This window comes from Musca vetustissima, unplaced genomic scaffold (genome assembly GCF_032173495.1).
Source record: "Musca vetustissima isolate MV318-11 ecotype Yass unplaced genomic scaffold, APGP_CSIRO_Mvet_v1 utg29110, whole genome shotgun sequence".
Classification (NCBI taxonomy): Eukaryota; Metazoa; Arthropoda; class Insecta; order Diptera; family Muscidae; genus Musca; species Musca vetustissima.
This window is the reverse complement of record NW_026887431.1, coordinates 15,292-35,606: the sequence shown is the minus strand read 5'-3', so window position 1 is coordinate 35,606 and position 20,315 is coordinate 15,292. Positions and strand designations below refer to the sequence as shown.

The following is a 20,315-nucleotide window of genomic DNA, read 5'->3' as shown; positions in this document are numbered from 1 at the left end:
GATTCACATTTAGATAAAAGTCACATATTTTAGTTCACCCAATTTCATGTTAATGGCCCTTCTGTTAGGATGCATCTTTTAAATATGTCCATAGTGGTGAAGGGTATCATATAGCCGGCCCCGTCCGACTTTACTACTTTCCTTACTGGTTTGGTTTACAAAACTCATAGCAAGAAGCACGTGACGATGAAGAAGCTGAGTAAGCACAATAATTGCCCTTTATGTCCTCCTTTGGTAAATTTCCAGATTTCTAGGATATATTTTTTCATTCTCTGAATATTTGTAAAATCAATATATTGAATATGTTTTGTACGTAATTTTTCTAATTTTTTGATTAGATAATATGTGCCATAATTATAATAATGGCACACATTATTTTAATTTCAATCTGACTATTACAATATTTTCCAAGCATATTACTTTAATATGTATTATTTTTATTAATTAAAAAAACCAAAATAAACAAAAAGAAAAACATTTTTCTATTTTTTAACAATTTTCATTTGACAATTTGTTTTTTTTTTCATATAAAACTTAAATATAAGAAGCGTTAAAGCAGTGCAAAACAAAGGTTACCTGATGGTGATCGGCTGTTATTAATAAGTAAAACCCACAGCGTGCCAAAAAGCGACTTAAGGATGTTACAGTAGAGGGGTGGGGGAGAAGGAATATATTTAAAGCGTTCTCAAAATAATGAGTGGGGCATTTTAAATGAAATTATGTTGAACAGTACATTGGTATTTTGTTTTAATTTATTTATTTTTATTATTTTTTTTTATTTCATAAAAAGCACATTGAATTATTGGTTATTACAATTCATTTTTATTAAGTTGGGGTTTCGGATTCGGTTTATTTGTTCAAATGTAAAGCACTTGGTTTAATTCACTGTTATCTAGGCTAGACGAATTATTGAAATTAACATATCAAAAGCATAATGAACTTAAGAGGCATTTCATTAAGAAGCTGGAGTAGAAATGAAAACAAACAAAATAAAGATTAACAATGGGAGGAATAATGTTTAGCGAAAAATATTCACAGCCAAACATTTCATTTTGAAAATTTGTGTAATTTTCATTGAATTATTGAATAAATCCATCATAATTCTAGTGATATATTTAATATATTTATATCATCTAGTGGCCCACATCGGACACAAACATCTGTGCAGAATACATCCACATAACCAAACTTTGCTATGTTGGAGGTTTTACCAACACTTTCCTTATCAATTGGTGGTATAATGATATCTATTGTTCCCAGTTGGATTTAAAGACTTTTCCACCTTCTGATCATAGGGATAATCTCTTACAGAGTGTTGAAAAAGGATCTTTGAGTGTCATACTATGTATAATTATTTTATAATCTGATTTACTCCGATTTTGCCATATAACGGTATCCCACAATTTTGTGGTATTTTGGGGATTTTGAGTTCAATTGAGGGTTCTTTCCACTGAAAACTATAAATATAGGCCCACTATTTCTAGTAGTCCCTATATAACAACGGTATCACAGAATTTTCGTTATTTTGGGGGTTTTGAGAACATTTATCGACCGTAATCGTTTTAATTTGACAACTTGAGTTTTGGAGGGATTTGTGGCGGGGAGATTTAGTACCCTAAAAATTTTAAATATTGGTCAATAGTTTTGGGTAGCCTACATATAACGGTACGCACTATTTTCGGTATTTCAAGGGCGTTTAGAACGTTTTTCAAAGGGCGTTTAGCGCTGCAATTTTTTTAACAATGTTTAATATTCGCTCTCTTTTTTCTCTTTCCAAAAAGACCCTTTTTATACCCTCCACCATAGTATGGAGAGTATATTAATTTTGTTTTTCCGTTTGTAACTCATCGAAATAATCATTTCCGACCCTATAAAATATGTATATTCTTGATCATCGTAAAATTCTATGACGATATAGCAATGTCCGTCTGTCTGTCTGTCTGTTGTAATCACTCTAGTGTCTAAACGAATTGAGATAGATCGCCAACATTTTGCATAGAGTCTATAGGGTCCATTTTTTCGGATAGCCCCCACATAAGGGTACTCCCAATTTTCGGTATTTTGGGGGAGTTATCTGATTTGTTCCGCGTTTTGGGTTTGGTTCTAAAACTCTGTTGTAATAATTTCACCTGAGGAGGATAGCGAGTTAGAAAATTATAAGGAAGGTTCGACAATGAAGTATAGCCGCATTTAGACCTAGCCCCTGTGTGGAGGTTCCAGAAGGAGTGGACCGATATTCCCCATCTTTGAATTTGAACTAAGTTTGGAGGAAATAATAAGATGGGCAAAGTTTGGATGAAACTTTAATTTACTGAAACGGATTTGGTCCAAAGAAACATGGGGTCTAGAGCCAATATTTCGATGAGGCACATTTTCGCCATGTTAAAGTGTATAACCCTCTTTAGCCAAAATGCTGAGGGTATAATAATCCATGGTATGTTCTCTATATTTTCATTGCTAGTACCTGTCAGTATATCTATGGTGGAGGGTATCCAAAGTTCGGCCCAGCCGAACTTAACGCTTGTTCACTTGTTTTATATTAACATAGTTAATTGATTTGGGCCGCGTGTTGGGGTTGTCCCCACAGGACTAGCCTTTGATATCTCCACAGATCACTTATTTAATTTCGGCCCTGTAAAGATCCTACGTCTGTCCTGTTGAAAGGATATTGTATACACTCTCGCACATTATTTCAATAATTCAATAAAAAATTATTTGCATGTTGTTGGCTTTCATTATTTTAAATAAAATCAAAAGAATGTATGTTTCAATAAAAACTTCATTTTCACAATTGTTTGTTTATATAGCTTTGAGGACGTTTGATTGAGGATTTTTGAGGGTAATATTTTCATGAGTTGGATAAGTTGGACAATATAATTCAAATGTCATACTATACCTTTGACCTGTAACAGAGCGTTGTATTTAATTTCTGCTGCTGGATTTTTGGCCACACATGTATATTCACCGGAATGTGAAGCGGACAGCGAAGGTATGCTTAGCAACGACGAATATTGATCTAACATGGTGACATTGGCGCCCAACAAATCGGGCAATGGTTCACCATCCTTTAGCCATGTTAATTTCAAAGGTGGATCGCCACGTGATACACCACAGACGGTGCGTGTACGCATACCTTCGGCTAGACCATCTTGAAAAACGAAGGGCTCTATGATGGGCGGTACTGCAACAAGAAACGAAAAACAAAATATACAACTGAATCTCGTAGTTTTTTCTTCCAAATAAAAACCAAAATCATAAAACCATCGAATCGAATCAAGACATTGTTAAGGTAGTGGGCTGGGGTTATATTGTGTTGCGTTGTCATCTCCAGGTTTGTATTAATGAATGGGTGATGCCGCCGCAGATAATCCTGTATATATTGTTTACGTAGATTTTTTTTTACATTCTAGTTTGTTTTCAATGCTGTGGAACATAGAATTTTTCATGATTAAATCTATAATAAAATACATTGGTTGGTTTAGTTTTCAAATTAACTGCAGCGCTTTAAAAACTCGTTATAGAAAAACGTATTCATTTTTTTTTATTAAAAAAATAAATTTTTCTCCAAAAAAAAATCGTTTGTTTTGAGCTAAACAAATATATAAATAAATCTTCGCAGTGGTTTTGGTTTTCGATTCATTTAATTATGTATGCGAAAATATGTGTATGTACACATTTAGATATGTGCATGTATGTATTTATGTGTGTACATAAAAATATATCTATTGTGGTGATTTGTTTTCCTATTTACATTTATCAATATATAATGGATTATAAAACAAAATAATAATATACAAATATATAAAATAACATGGAAGAAAAAAGTGTTATAAACTAAATGAATCAATTATATATACAATTGTATATACGTTATATTATATATAACAGAGTAAATAGTGTTGAAAAAAGAAATGTAACAACATTACAAAAGATTTAATAAAAATCAATATGTGAATGAAAAATTTGTTTAAAATTAAAATCTAAATATTATTATGATGTCCATTTTTTCCTGTTTCTTCGTTAGGAATAAAACGAAAAAAAAACTTTTGTTTATATTTAATTACGTATAAACATATTTGTGCATTCGATTAAAAACTATATGTATATATATTAAATACAAAATTTACAATTACAAAAAAGTTGAAATGTTAGATAAAAACATTCATGTGAATATGAAAAAAATTGCAATAGTTCGCAATACATATATATTGAAAATATAAAAAAAAAATTACAAAATTCAAAAAAAAAAAAAAATAATTATGTATATGTTATCGATGATTTTGAAATTGATATATAGAAATCATGTACTCATTTCGTGGAAAAAAATAATCGAAATATTTTTTATCTGTTTTTATATTTCGGAGAAAATTTATCTGTACAAAAATTCTGCCGAGGAACTTATCGCGATTTAAGAGGAGGTGATGGTTTCCATAATCCTCCAGCTACGCAAGCAATATCAAAATTGTGAAGAAATTTGATGATACTGAAGCGGTTACAAATATTGTCAGGCGTGTGCATCATGGTTTCGTGAAGTGGAAAAATAACCGAATGTGTCAATTCTTCATCATATTCGGGAATTTGGACTACCTTACGGCACATTATGACATATTTTGCATTTATGTCTACACCTACATCCATATAAAGCCCAGCTCAAGCAAAACTGAAACTAGCTGACCATTCTCATAGTCGTAGATAAGAGGAATGTGTGCTTGAAAAACACGCTGTGGGCGGTAATTCGAAAAAATGTTCTTCAGCGATAAAGCACATATCTCACGCGGTGGATATGTTAATAAACAAAATGTTCATATTTAGAGATCTGAAAATCCTCAAAAATCAGGAAAAAACATCAATGTTTGGTATGCTCTTTGATGACAAGGTGCGATTTGGATTGGATTTTTCGTCATCGAATACGACGGTGGAACGACTCTCACCGTCAATTCGGAGCGTTATGGTAATATGATAATCACCTTTTTTGCCTGCTATGGAAGAGTATGACTTGGAGAATATGTGGTTTCAGCAATACGGAGCCACAGGGAGCGAATATGGCTTTATTGCAAAAGACATTTCCTACCCTCGTATTTTCTTATCGTGGCGACACACCGTGGGCGAAATTCTGATCTAGCGGGGGAAAAGTCCAAAAATTAACATCCACATATTTGAAAAAAAAACTTTTTTACAGTATTCGTGAACACATATTGGTGGACTCAAACATAGAAAATAGATTTTAAGGTTTTGTTTGGGGCTGATAAAATCGTTTTTTAATGTTTTATTGCCAAGTAGTATAGCAAATGTTCCTGTTAATAGTTCATGTATTAATTTTATCAGATAGTTGGGATGTGAGAATTAATAAAATAACCAGTAAGGAAAGTAGTAAAGTCGGACTGGGCCGACTATATGATACCCTTCACCACTTTGGGTATATGCTACATATGTATCCGAAAAGACGCCGCCATTCTGAAGGAATTTTGACATAAAATTGAACGAACTTAAATATGTAATGTGTATGTCTTTCTGGAACCTATGCTAAATTTCATTTCATTTGGACAAGTTTAGAGTCGTTTGCGCCCTGTGTAAATCGATTTAAAGCAAACTTGACACACACTATTCGGTATGCTGCACTGTTTAAAATATAATCTCAATCAGACACCTATTGATTATTTTGTGTACAATTAACATAAGTCGAAATTATATATGGAAGCTACGATATATCTATATCTGAACCGATTTGAAGCAAACTTGCCAGAGATTAATTTATATTAATTTCAGTGCGTTGTGTCAATCGGCCTAGCTTTGGATCTTTAGTGCACAATTTACTTAAAATCGGACAAAAATATATATAGAAGGTGTACACATCATTCTAGACTTAATTCAATACACTATGCCAAAATTCGTGCAAATCGAATGATTTTCAGAGACTTTGGTGCACCATTTACCTAAAATCGGACGAAACTATGTATGGAAGCTATATCTAAATCTGAACCTATTTTCACGAAACTTAGCACACATCATTCAAGACCCAATTCAGTATGCTATACCAGATTTCGTGCAAATCGAATGATATATAGGGTCTTTGGTACACCATTTCCCTTAAATCGGGCGAAAATATATATGGGAGCTATATTTGAGCCAATTACCACCAAACATAACACACATCATTCTAGACTTAATTCAATACCCTATGCCCAAATTCGTGCAAATCAAATGATTTTCAGGGACTTTGGTGTACCATTTACCGGACGAAGCTATATATGCGTGCTATATCTAAATCTATACATCAATCATTACGATATGCCAAATTTCGTGGAAATCGTAAGATATATAGGGACTTTAGTGCACCATTTACATAAAATCGGACGAAAATACGTGTTGGAGCTATGTTTAAGTCGGTACCGATTTTTCACTTATTACACATCATTCTCTACCTAATTCAGTACTCTACGCCAAATTTCATGCAAATCGAATAATATATATGGACTTTGGCGCACCATTAACCCTAAATCGAACGAAACTATTTATGGGAGCTATATCTAAATCTGGACCGATTTTCTCGAAACTTGGTACACATCATTCTGCACCAAATTCAGTACTCTGTGCCAAATTTCGCGCAAATCAAATGTTATATAAGGACTTTGGCGCACCATTTACCTAAAATCGGACGAACATATATATGAGAGCTATATCTAAATCTGAACCGATTTTTCCCCATTTCTATAGGGTTCGTCCTTGGCCCAAATAAGTGACTTGTGCCAAATTTCATCTAAATCGGATTATAAATGCGACCTGTACTTTGTTTACAATTTAACATCTACAGACGGACGGACGGACGGACAGGCATAAATCGACTCAGAAAGTGATTCGATGCATATTCTCAAAAAGAACCATGTGTCTATCTCGTTTCATTTTGCCTGTTACAAACATATGCACAAAGACATAATACCCTGTACCGCAGTGTGGTGAAGGGTATAAAAATAGGAATAAAAGTCTAAAAATAAACTCCTAAATTTCCATCTGCTATTTTCATTTTATTGCAATTTTAAACGAATGATCATCTAAAGGACACACCTTCTCGAAAGGACACACCTTCTCGAATTATGGGTTAAACGCGATTAAGCCACCGCGAAATAAATTTCAGTTGACCATAATGCCCCGTTATATTCCGAACGTGCTCCTATATTCACAAATTTTTGTAATGCCGACTTATACCCACAGATTAGTTATTAACAAAAATCATAGTTCAAAAATATTAAAAATACCTTAATTTAGGGCCCAATATATTTCAAATAGTGGTCGGAAATTGCCTCAAAAGAGTTGCAACAAAAATATGCAACAATTCGCCTGGAGGCCATTTAAATAATGTAGTATTTCACATATAATGTTAAGCGTTGAAATTTTAAATGGGGAAGCCCTTGAAAAGAATTTTTATATCACAAATTTATAAGTGAAATTTTCAATCGAATGATGCTTTTGCAGAAAATTTCAATACAAAATCACACATTGGCGATTTTCCGCAAATTTTCAAAGAACTTGTAAAGATTTTCTAAAGTTTATATTTGTAAATTTTTCACTTTGTTATTTTTTATTAAATAATCATAGCAAACACAAATAAATTAAAATCAACCTTCCGATGATCTTTAAAAAATCATTTAAATGATCCAATTTAAAATTCCCGTAGAATATCAATAGTTGCATTCATTTATTTCAATTTCAAAACCACTCTGCTACATATTCATAGTATGGTATATATATTTACATATACATATGTATTAATCTATTATAAACATATGTATGTATTTATAAAACTACATTAATGTAAAACAAAAAACCAAACAACAAAAACTTGAATAACGTGAATATTGGTTATTGGGTTCAGTCTTGTTAATTATACGCATAGTGGAACTAAAAAAAATCGAAGAATACAAAACAAAAAAACTACATAGTAGAGTACAATGCCATTTTTGTTGACAGACAAAAGCATTTGTTTACCATTAACCAATAACGATTGGGAGTTTTCCACTTCAGCTGCTGAATTGCGTACCACACACGAATAATTGCCCGTATGGTCGGAGCCTAGGTTTTCAATGACCAGTATGCTGTTGTATTGGTCCACTTGTTTGACGGACATGTGCTGGGTGGCATCGATGGGTCGATTGTCTTTGCGCCAGGACATGGTCAGCGGCAAATCACCCTTGACAACGGAACAGGTCAACGATGCGCGGTCGCCCATATTTAATTGCAATTGTGCTGATTGAAAAGGACTCAATTTCGGCGGTACTGTGAATTGAAGGTAGTGTACAATATTGTTTTGGGTTATAAATGTAGTGAAGCAGTAAAGCGTAACAAATTATGAAAATACCAACAACAAAAATGATTGAAATTAAATTCTGCAAATGACATTTTTTCATTTGTTTATGCAAATTTCGAAGCACATCAAAAAAACCAAATTAGAACAAAACAAAATAACCAAAGCAAACACAAAAAATAAGCAGCAGCAACACCAGCAGGTGATGTGATATTTTATTGGTTTCTTTGTGAAGTACAGTCATTTGGCCGGCCTTTAATCCTTACATCGTTGTACACATCCAAGTTGATACTGGTTCACGGATTCTAACTAAATATTATTTATTATGATTTTTTATGTATATTAAATAGGCATCATTGCATGTATCCAGGTTATTCGTATAAACCGACATTAATTATGGAATTTTGTGAAAATACTAACCAATAACCGTCACTTCGCCGCTGCGACGAGCACTGTGTCCTTGTTTGTTACGTGCCCAACATGTATAAACGCCCGAATCAGTGTTTTTTTGCACCGGTGATATTGTCAGCGATCCATCCGGCTGTACACGTTGTCGAATATCGTCGGGTAGTTCACGTCCACCTCTCTCCCAATGAATTTCTTCGATGGGATAACCAGCAACGGGACATTTCAGATTTAATGTTTCCCCAGAGACTGCTGTAACTTTGGGAATAATGCGAATATACGGAAGACCTGCAAGCAAAAAAAATGTTATTTTTATAGAACTACGAAAGATTTTATTATAACCACTTAAAACATTAGAACTAAATACAATTGAAATTGCTTATAATGGCGGCCAAGCGATCAACGTAGAAAGAGGTCGTTACAGCCGATGTCGTTATCGCTTGTAAACTCTCTTGTGTGGGCATTCTTAAGGGACAGAAATTCGGGAATTTGTGTTGCCGTCGTTATAGATGATAAGTCGGTTGGTCGATTAAAATGTTGTTCTCACAGTGACATATTATTTCAAATCAAAATACACATGTTTTGTATGGATGTGTATTATTTTGAATACGAGGGCGACTATATACATTGCTGGCATAGGAAACACTGGTACTATTTAACATCTACATTGGAAAGTTTGTATTGTATTATAGCTTTGTGCAGCCCCAAATGTTTGTAACGCCGCGAAATATTGGTCCAAGACCCACCTTTAAGTATACCGATCATATCTCGATTAGCTGAGTCGATCTAGACATGTGTGTCCGTCCGTCCGTCTGTCCATTATAATTTGTAAACACGATACAGGGCACAGCTATGGACCAATCTTCACGAAATTTTGCATGTAGGATGTTTTGTGGCCAATGAAGACGCCTATTGTGAAAGAGATCGATTAATATTTAGGGGATGAAATCGACCAAAAATTTTATTTATGTCGGTTTTTCTGGTCGCACCAGAGGCCGCAATTATGACCTAAAAACCGGAAATTGTTGCATGGAGAAGGGGATCGGGCCAAAGAATAACCATGCCTGTTTTGATAAAGATCGGTCAATATTTAGCGGGTCAAATGCACCCTGACTTTTGTGCGAAAAATAACAAAATTTGTATCCTATAGCGTATAGATTTACCCCTGAAGGACATAAACACGGGAAGTTGATAGTATATCCAAGAGGAATGGTTGACCTTTAAATTGATACCAATTTTATTGTCGTATGTACTCGGATGTGGGAGTTACACTTAAATGTTTACAGGTGCTTACGTACTCAGATATTATTTAGTAACCCATTACCACACTAGAGGGCGGAAACTAATATCCAGGTATGGTCAAGGACAACGCCCATAATTTTCGGTGATGACCAGATAATAATGTTGGGATGAAGTGGACCGAAAACGTATTTTTTGTTTTTTTTTTCGAGTCGATCTACAGGCCACAATTGAAAGCCGAACATCACAAAACAACCCACGCTGAGGGGAATCTGAACAAGTAATTAGAAGGACTGTACTGAATATTATTAATATTTGTGGACCTCTGGTGGGTCAGGAGGGTGCAAACTTCGTGAAATATTTCCCAAGCTCAGAGTGTGGTACCACAGAAAGTTAGATGTTCATGGAAGTTGTGTAGGGTATCATATGGTCGGCCCCGTCCGACTATACTGCTCCGCTCACTGGTTTTATTTTATATAAAGTATTATTAAGTTCTCTATTTTGCCCTGTCCGTCCGTCAGATGGAATCATGTTAGAGATCGCAATATTGAAGATAGCACTTTGATATTACTCCTACGATGTTTGGTATTGGATTTTCACTGGGTAGCAAATATCCCTACAAAAATTATCAATAATGCTACACTTTTTAGGGTAGCACTATACAATATTTCACTCAAATTAGCTGCGCATAATGGCAACCTTATTTTTTGGCATTCTGGGGCTTGGCCACGATTTCCAACATAATTGGATTTAATTATTATTTTTTAAGTTCCCCTGGGGTGTCAAATATAAGGCTACTTTTTGGTATAGCTCCCATATAATGGCTCCACACATTTTCGGTACTTTTAAGGTTTTGGATGTAATTTGGTATAAAGATTTCGTGGAGGCTGTTGTGAACATATGTCGATCATTTCCTGTATGAAAATAATTAAGCATATGTAGGACCTTTTTGAAAAATTTTGAGGCATTTTCTTATTGTAGTGACACTAATGTGACATTCCTTGATGTTGGAGGTCAATATATATCTTTTGCTAAAAATTGTCTATATAGGTCCGAGTTTTTAAACAGACCACTGTTGTTAACCGAATTTTTTCCTCGAAGTGACTATAATTCCTTATGTCCGACTCTTGGAGAAAAAATCAACAACATAAAAATACCTCGTTTCATTTTCGGCATTTTGAAGCTCCCACCCCAAGTGTCGAACCTGAGGGTCTATAATTTGGACATTATTTATTCGGAGCATGGTCTATCAATGATATAGTCTCCATATAAAATTCCAAACGGACTTAGGGAATTTTGAGTTAACAACACGTGGTTGAGGGCATAAAAAGTTATATTTATTTGACTTTGTAATGTATAAATATGAAAGCTTTGGTTCAGAAGCCTATTTATACCCTTCTTCACACTGTGGTATAGGGTATAATGTCTTTGTACATATGTTTGTAACAGGGACAAGAAAACGAGATAGACACATGGTTCCTTTTGAGAATATGCATAGAATCACTTTTTAACTCGATTTATGCATATCCGTCCATCTGTCCATTTTATATTGTAAACAAAGTACAGGTCGCATTTATCCAAATTGGTATAATTTGGCATGAGTCACTTATTTGGCCTAAAGACGAATCGTGTTGGAGGAAATCGGTTCAGATTTAGATAGACCTCCCATATATAGCTTCGTTCGATTTTATGTAAATGGTGCACTAAACTCTAAACTGAATTAGGCACAGAATGGTATGTGCGAATCTTTTTGGAAATCCGTTCAGATTTAGATAAAGCTCCCACAATTTCATCTAAATGGTGTACTAAATAACTAAATTATGTGCGATTACGACGGATTAGTGGACAACGTACCAAATGGAACCCAGAATAACGTGTACTAGATTTGGTGTCCAGATCAGTTTTGGATAGCGCAGCATGCCAAATGTTGGTTGCCACTTTTTTTCAAATATAGGTTCAAATATATATGTTCTTCACCCCGGTAATTTCGTCCGGTTCCATTTCAGTGGTTCAAAGATGTCATGGTTATTCTATTTACCGATTATTATTCATATGAACATCTTTTTTATGTACCCAAGTGGTGAAGGGTGTGATACCCGTTCGACTTTTGAACTTTCCCTCCACCATAGTATGGAGGTTATATTAATTTTGTCATTCCGTTTGTAACTCATCGAAATATTAATTTCCGACCTATAAAGTATATATATTCTTGATCAGGGTAAAATTCTAAGACGATCTAGCCATGTCCGTCCGTCTGTCCGTCAATTCTGAAGGAATTGAGATTGGGTGCTCAAATTTTGCATAGGTTTGTCTTTAATCTGCAGGCAGTTCAAGTTCGAAGATGGGATATATCGGTCCACGTTTAGGCATAGCTCCCATATAACAGTACTCCCCAATTTTCGGTATTTTGGGGTTCTTGAGCGCGTTTTTCAACCGAATAGCCTGAAATTTGGTACATTGAGTTCTTATTGGGTACTAAATGTCCCCACAAAAAATTATAAATATTGGTCCACTTTTTCTGGTAGCCTTCCATATAACTGATCGTATTTTCCACCGAATTGGCTGTAATTTAGTATTTTGAGTTCTTAATAAGTACCAAATCTCTCCACAAAAAAATTTTCAAATAGGTACATTTTTTTCGGATAGCCACCATTTAAGGGAACCCCCCATTCTCGATTTTAATTTTTCAAGATTTTCAATGGGCTGGTAAATCAATACCAATGCTTGTTGAGGTTTGTAACTTTGCACATATATAATTGAAGATAAAAAAAGAAGAAAAATAATTTACAAAAAATTTTTGTTACTGTTTTGTTGTTGTTTTTTGTAATTAAAAAAGTCCTTATTTTTGATGGAGGGCATTATAACTCCTCACTGGAACATCGGAATCCGAAAAAAAATGCCTGGCTCTCGTATGAACTAGGATTATTGACTTCGCTCTAAAATTAACAAAATGGTGGACCTTTGAAAAAATATTTTTGGAAAATAGCCGATTTTTTACCAAAAAACAAGTTAAAAAATAAGGAAGATCTTCACCGATTGGCTTTATCCTAGTTCATACGAGAGCTATACACTCCCAGAGAAACGTTGCAAAATTTGGAACCGATTGGATTATTAGTTTTTGAGTTATCGTGTCCGCCATTCGCAAAAAAATTTTTAGAGAAAAACGCGTTTAAAGTTTGAGAACCCTTCAGCCGTCACTTGATGCTGACACAATAAATCGGCTATATCTTCAAGAGTTCTTGAGATTTTCACTTGAAATTTTGTAGGGACATTATTTAATCAGTGTAGGTTCGAATTATATCAACAAAAATTTTGACCTCGAGAATGGGTGGGTCCCCTTAAGTGTACCCCTAATTTTCGGTATTTTGGGGTTCTTGAACGCGTTTTTCAACCGAATTCGCTGAAATTTGGTATTTTGTAGTCATATATGGTAGCAAATCTCCCCACCAAAAATTTTTAATATTCGTCTCCTTTTTGGGGTAGTCCCCATATAACACAATTTTTTATATTAAAATAGTTATCTGATTTGTTCCGCGTTTTGAGTTTGGTTCTAAGACTCTGTTGTAATCATTTCTTGTGTGGAGGTTCCAGAGGGAGTGCACTGATATTAACCATCTTCGAATTTGAACAAAGTTTGGAAGAAATAATAAGATGGGCAAAGTTTGGATGAAATCTAAATTTCTAGAACCAATATTTCGATGAAGCACATTTTCACCGTGTTAAAGTGTATGCACCCTCATTAGCCATTAGGCTGAGGGTATAATTATCCATTAAAAAGTTCTGAAATTTTTATTATGGTTAACATTATGGTTTACATAATCTGTTTTTAGACATGTCGGTATAGGTCCACTTTTTCGTATGTTCTCTATATTTTCATTTCTAGTAACTGTCAGTATATCTATGGTGGAGGGTACCCAATGTTCGGCCCGGCCGAACTCAACGTTTTTTTAATTGTTTTTTTTTTAACTTGTTACAAAAAATTCAAATTTCAAAAAAAAATTGTTTATGATGTATTCTATTAATTAATAATTTATTTATAATCCAATTTTCGTGCAATAAATTTTATTTTAGACGTTATTTGGTTAGCCCTAACATTGGAATAAAATTTATAAAAATTTAACCGCCAAATTTTCCATATATACCAACCTTATTATTGGTTAAAATTCTTCGTTTTGTTTTCAATTTTATCGAGAGGAAATATTGCATATTCAGTTTCATATTATTTTTTACTTACCATAAATATTTAAACGCGCAGAATGTTGAACTCGTCCAGCTCGATTTTCTGCAGTGCATGAATATTCTCCACCATCCTCGACCATGACATGGGTAATGTTAACGTGACTGATAACATCACCGTGGACCGTTATATATTGGCCAATCATAAATCTGTGAATTAAAATTATTGGTTAAAAATAATTACGAATGAAACATTAAAGACCATTTTAAAACGTCGATAAATTTTACTTTATATTAAAAATCGTTATTCTTTATGAAAATTGCATGGAAATGTGCAGATACTCCGCATTCTTATTTTTAAAAATTTTTTGTATGACAACATACCTAAGATGAAAAAAAAAACATTGAATTGATTCCCATTGAAACATACCCATAACAGCACATTATTTAGTCATATATATATGTAGATAGTACATCTTTACATATACATATCTCCTGTTGTCTGGTATATATGTGTCCATGTGATATATCCTTTGTTTACATCTGATTGGAAAAGCTTTTTGGATTAATAAGAGTTTATTCTGAATGTATGTAAGAGTATACGACACAATGTCATTCGCAGCGTCCAACACAACCTTCATTTCTCGTCAGTGTAATCATTATTATGTTGTCTTTTTTACCCATTATATCTATAGTACATATAGATGTACATATGTATGTATATAAATTCTAGCATATCTATGTCGGATAATCAACAATATTCTCATTCCAGATATGAACAAAGCCATTTGCAGTGATTAATACGACAATGTCATGGTACATGTATAGGGATATGTGTATACCAGATAATTATCAACGACATACACACATAGATTTATGTATACAGTATAAGGGGAGGATCACGCCATATTTGTTTAGTAATTAATTTGAAATACATTGTTTTTGTCATTTGTTTTTTTCCTCGTCATTCTCCTGTGTAGGGAATATAGAAATCCATCTATTAATGTTTGAAAATAGCTACACAAATATGTTTACATGAATACTGTCTGACATTAGAGTGTAATGCTAGATAGCTATTATTTGAAATTATTGTCAACATATCGACGCCTCCCAACCATAGTATGCTAAGTCTGAAAAGTGAGCTTTTCAGTAGAAGCTTTCAAAGTATGGAAGTTTTTTTAATCGTACTTGCCATGCTAAGTACATTTTTGCTTATAACTTTGGTTTGGATTGGCCGATGATTACCAAAATTTCAGTGAATTTAAATTAAGGACCGTAGTATCTAAAAACGTGAAGAACTTTAAAACATGCTAAGTCGACTTAGCATACTATGGTTCGGAGGCGTCGATATATACAATTCGATGGTTTTTATTTTTAAGGGATTATCATAAAAAGTGGACCAATATTGATTGTTTTTTGGTAGGAAAATTTACTAACCAATGAAAATTCAATAAACCCAATTACAGCCAATTCGGATGAAAAAACGTGTCCAAACTCTCCAAAATACTGAAATACTTGGAGGTACGGTTATATGATGTATATCCATGATTCGACATAGCCCTCATATAGGAATATCTGCCGATTTAAGTTGTTTTGAATGCCAACCTCATAGTGGAGGATATCAAAAGTAAGACCCGGTCGAAATGGTCGATGATATTTTTATTTAAACATACTTAGGCATGTTTGTTAAGTAACAATAAAACTCTAAGCCCCACTGTTGTTCACAGGCAACAATATGGTTAAGGACTTAGATTATCGTCATTCTATATAAAAAGCTTTCAGAGTCCGTTTGTTATTTAGTGTAAGTAAAGTATAAACATGTAAAGTATAAAGGCCAAATTGTTAGGTTCAGCAAAAATAATTAATATTTTTTAAAAAAACACAACAATTCGGAATTGACAAAACACCAATTATTTTCAATTTGACATTGAATTGCCCATATACATTTCATTTATGTTTAATCATTACATCTATGTACTGGTTTATTAATGTTTTATATAACAAATGAAGAAATGCAGCTATGTGATTGTAATTATTTCAGGATACACTGTGTAACCCAACTGACGATTGGGATTCTCTACACATTTCAAGGTAAACAACAATACCACAGATTAATCAGAAGTTTTTTCTTTACATGAATATCGTCTGTGTCTGTGAGTTTTGTAATTAAAAAAATGTTTAGTATTCTCCAGTTTAAAGGGAACGTGTAAAAACATGCCCTTAATCAATCGGGACTTTTATATGGCGACTATGTCATTATACCCTTCACCACATTGTGGTACAGGGTATTATGTCTTTGTGCATATGTTTGTAACAGGCAAAAGGAATCGATATAGACTTATGGTTCCTTTTGAGAATATGTATAGAATCACTTTCTGAGTCGATTTACGCATGTCCGTCCGTATGATCCGATTTGGATGAAATTTGGCACAGCCCACGAATTTAGGCATAGCTTACAAAATTAAGTCGACAATGGTGTGTGCTAAATTTCAGGAAAATCGGTTCAGATTTATATATCCGATATATAGGAATTTTAGAAATTTGGCACCAAAGTCCTTGAAAATCATTACATTAGGTTTTGGCCCAGGACGAAAATGAAATAAAATTGGAGAAAATCGGTTCAGATTTAGATATAGCTCCCATATATATTTTCGCCCGATTTTGGGTAAATGGTGCACCAAAGACCCTGAAAATCATTAGATTTGCACGAATTTTTGTATAGCGTACAGAATTAAGTGTAGAATGACGCGTGCTAAATTTCGGGAAAATCGGTTCAGATGTAGATATAGGTCCCATATATAGTTTCGCCCGATTTTAGGTAAATGTTCCACCAAAGTCCCTGCAAATCTTTTGGTGTAGCTCCCATATATAGTTTCGTCCGATTTTAACTAAATGGTGCACCAATGTCCCTGGAAATCATCAGATTTGCACGAATTTTGGCAGAGCGTACTGAATTATGTCTTATATTTAGATATAGCTCCCATATATTGTGTCTTCCGACTTTATATATATGGTGTACCAAAGTCCCGGAAAACTTTAGATTTGAACGAAATTTAGCATAGGGTAATGAATTAGTGTAAGAATGAAGTGTTATAAGTTTCCTGAAGATCGGTTCATATTTAGATATATGCTCCCATATATATTTTCGTCCGATTTTATGTAAAGGTGTATCAAAATCTTTATATATCTTTCGATTTGCACGAAATTTTGCATAGGGTAATGAATTAGGTCAAGAATGAAGTGTTATAAGTTTCGTGAAAATCGGTTCAGATTTAGTTATAGCTCCCATATATATTTTAGTCCTATTTTATGTAAATTGATTGACACAACGTACTGAAATTTGTGTTCCGACGACGTCCGTTAGGGTACATATGTTGAATATATCCAAAGTGGTGAAGGGTATCGTATAGTCGGCCCAGTCCGACTTTACTACTTTCTTTACTGGTTGCATTATGTGGTAGTTGGTAGTTCATGCTCTGAAAATATAATGTCCAAATTATAGACAATGAGGTTAGAATCTTGGGTAGCATTCACAAGCGGCTAAAAATGTGAATGGTGTTTATGGTTCTGATACTCCATTCAGGAATTATTGTGTTAAAGATAGACGTCGCCGGTCGTCGAAAATGTCGATAAAATCGGAGATATGATCGAACTTGACCGGCATGTTAGCAGTCGTAACATCGTCCAGGAGCTAAAAATCGGCCACAAAACTGTTTTAAACCATTTACACAATGAAATAATGCTAATAATAATGGATTTCTTTTTCCTCAAACTAACATCAAATTTCAGACCAATTCCCCTAAATACCGAAATTAGAGATGTGCCTATTTTATGGAGGCTGTCATAAAAAGTGGACCAATATTGTAAATTTTTCATAGGAAACGCTATCAAATAGGACGGAACATTAAAATTAGGGCCATACCATTGTATATTTTCTTTAATAAGTTTTTTTTTTGATCTTTGGGAAAATGAAATGCCTAATTAAAAACACGCAGGTTGAATAATTGTGCTTAGATTTTGAACGATAATAAGGCGGGACCTTGAGCCCACATATTTCGACAATATATGATGAAACTTACGGATGACAGATCATTGAACTTTACATATTTTAATTACAGTGTCCAATTCTGGATACTGTCAGATCTGATATATATGGTATATATGGCGGACAGATTCATATACAACATTTGAACCTCGATCTTTTACCGTATCCTTTCCACTATGTTACATTTAATCCAACTCTGAGGTGCCGAGAAACTTAAAAAATGTTTCTTGAAAAGTGCATAACGTAGGCTCGCATATTTTATCAACAAAATAAATATATATAAGACACGGTATTGGAATAGACATAAAAAAAATTAACCAATGGCATGTGTTGTCATTGTATTTCGAATTTCGGTTCATATTTTGAGAGCATATCCCTAATGACGTTTTTTAAGATTAATATATAAATATACATAATGTATGTTTTCTTTAATATTAACCCAGATTTGTTTTTTTAGAATCATTTGATTATTCGTTTTCAGGGAAACACAATCTCTGCTTTCAAAAATTTATGCATACGCGTATATATCAATTCATTTGATCTCCGTACAAAAACTAATATTTTGCACTATTCTTATCGAAAATTTTGTTTTGTTAACCATAAAATATTCCTGGAGTAAATATTTGTTTAAAATAAAATATGTTTTTTGTAAAGCTATGCGAATAAATTGAGAAGCCAGAGTAGAATTTGCACAAATATTTGTGTATTGGAATACAAATAAAATATATTTTTGTTTTGCTATTCGACGGATTTTTTGATAGCTTTAAAATTGTTGTTCCTGTCCGTAACTCAGTGTGTGTGAAGTTTATTTTGCTTTTTTTCGTGTGGCAACTTCAACTAAAAGTTCAATTACCTTCCGTTTGATGGTAGTGGAAAACCGTCCAGTGTCCATGAAATTTGTGGCGTTGGATTTCCGGCTGCCGAGCATTTCAAACTTACTGCCGGACCCGGTTGTAATGTTTGCTCAATAAAACTGTACAGTAAAACGGGTGGGGCATCTGTAAACGAGAAAAAACACAGAAAGAGAAAAGAATGAAAAAGGCAAATGAATAAAACAAAACAAAACACAAAATAAATAAAAGCCGAATGACCAGCAACAGTACTCAAATATGAAATGGAATGAATTCGTATAAACTACAACGACTAGCTGTAGCAATAATGGACATAAGCTAAATTAATGGTGAGATTACCTCCTAATTGCAGCTCAGCAGTAGCCTGAAATGTATCACCCTCCGGCCTACGAACAACGCATTGATACATGCCACGATTTTCACGACCAACTCGTGGTACGATAAGGGTATCCTCAATGCGGCCAGACGATGGCAACTGCCGGCCATCTTTGTACCATAGGATGTTTTGCATGCCCACCGGGCTGCCATTGCTGGTCACCAAACAACGAAACTCAGCCGTACCACCCATATGGACACTTAGTATATTTGGTTGAATTTCGACTTGAATGGGTGTAGCGACCGAAAGACGTAGCTCGGCACTTGCCTCACCGCCTACATTGCTGGCCGTACATTTGTAGACGCCGGAATCTTCACCGGTAACAGCTTCAATTGCTAAAATCGGTCCCAGCAAACGAATACGTGGACCACTTAAAACAGGCAATGGACCGGGGCCATTGTGTGTATACCAACTGAAATTAGAAGAATGAGAATAGATACGTTAAAGAACAAATGTTAGTAGCGATTATATAAACATTAGGGTTAATCTATTACAGTTTTCGGAATCTGTAATAATTTCCATTTTCAAGATCGAATGTACAAACTAAACACATTAAAGTGTGTTTGGTTTTACCAACTGTTAATAAATACGTCATTGCCGAAATTCCTGTTCATCCAAACAGTCTGTAATATCGTATTTCAGTATCATAATTAAAATATAAAACTAATGTAGCAATACATAGTCATTTCGGAATCGTTGCAAACTCTTGGGGCTGCACAAAGCTATAATACCCTGACAACATAGTTGTGTAGGGTATAACTAGAAAATCACGTTTTGTGAGTTATGCCTCTTTGTAGCAAATGAGCGATATGTATCCTAACAAATTCATGTCAATGCTCCTTCGATGTGATCTATAAGTGAACCGGCCAACACCAATCCATGCACATGCCTTCCTGTAATCTATGCTAAATTTCATTTCATTCG

At 34.1% G+C, this 20,315-nt stretch overlaps 1 protein-coding gene across 1 annotated transcript in view; it reads right to left on the bottom strand.

Annotated features, from left to right (window-relative positions):
• The window catches only part of LOC133335004 (cell adhesion molecule Dscam2), a 52,083-nt gene extending 32,324 nt beyond the window's left edge, over window positions 1-19,759 (bottom strand). The window contains exons 1-5 of the mRNA XM_061543307.1: window positions 19,355-19,759; window positions 19,018-19,162; window positions 14,178-14,329; window positions 8,720-8,992; window positions 7,984-8,271 (exon numbers count right to left, since the gene is read on the bottom strand). Coding sequence (XP_061399291.1) covers window positions 7,984-8,271; window positions 8,720-8,992; window positions 14,178-14,329; window positions 19,018-19,162; window positions 19,355-19,583 — 1,087 coding nt within the window. The 5' untranslated portion in view covers window positions 19,584-19,759. The remainder of the gene's footprint in view (window positions 1-7,983; window positions 8,272-8,719; window positions 8,993-14,177; window positions 14,330-19,017; window positions 19,163-19,354) is intronic.
• Window positions 19,760-20,315: the final 556 nt, after the last annotated feature.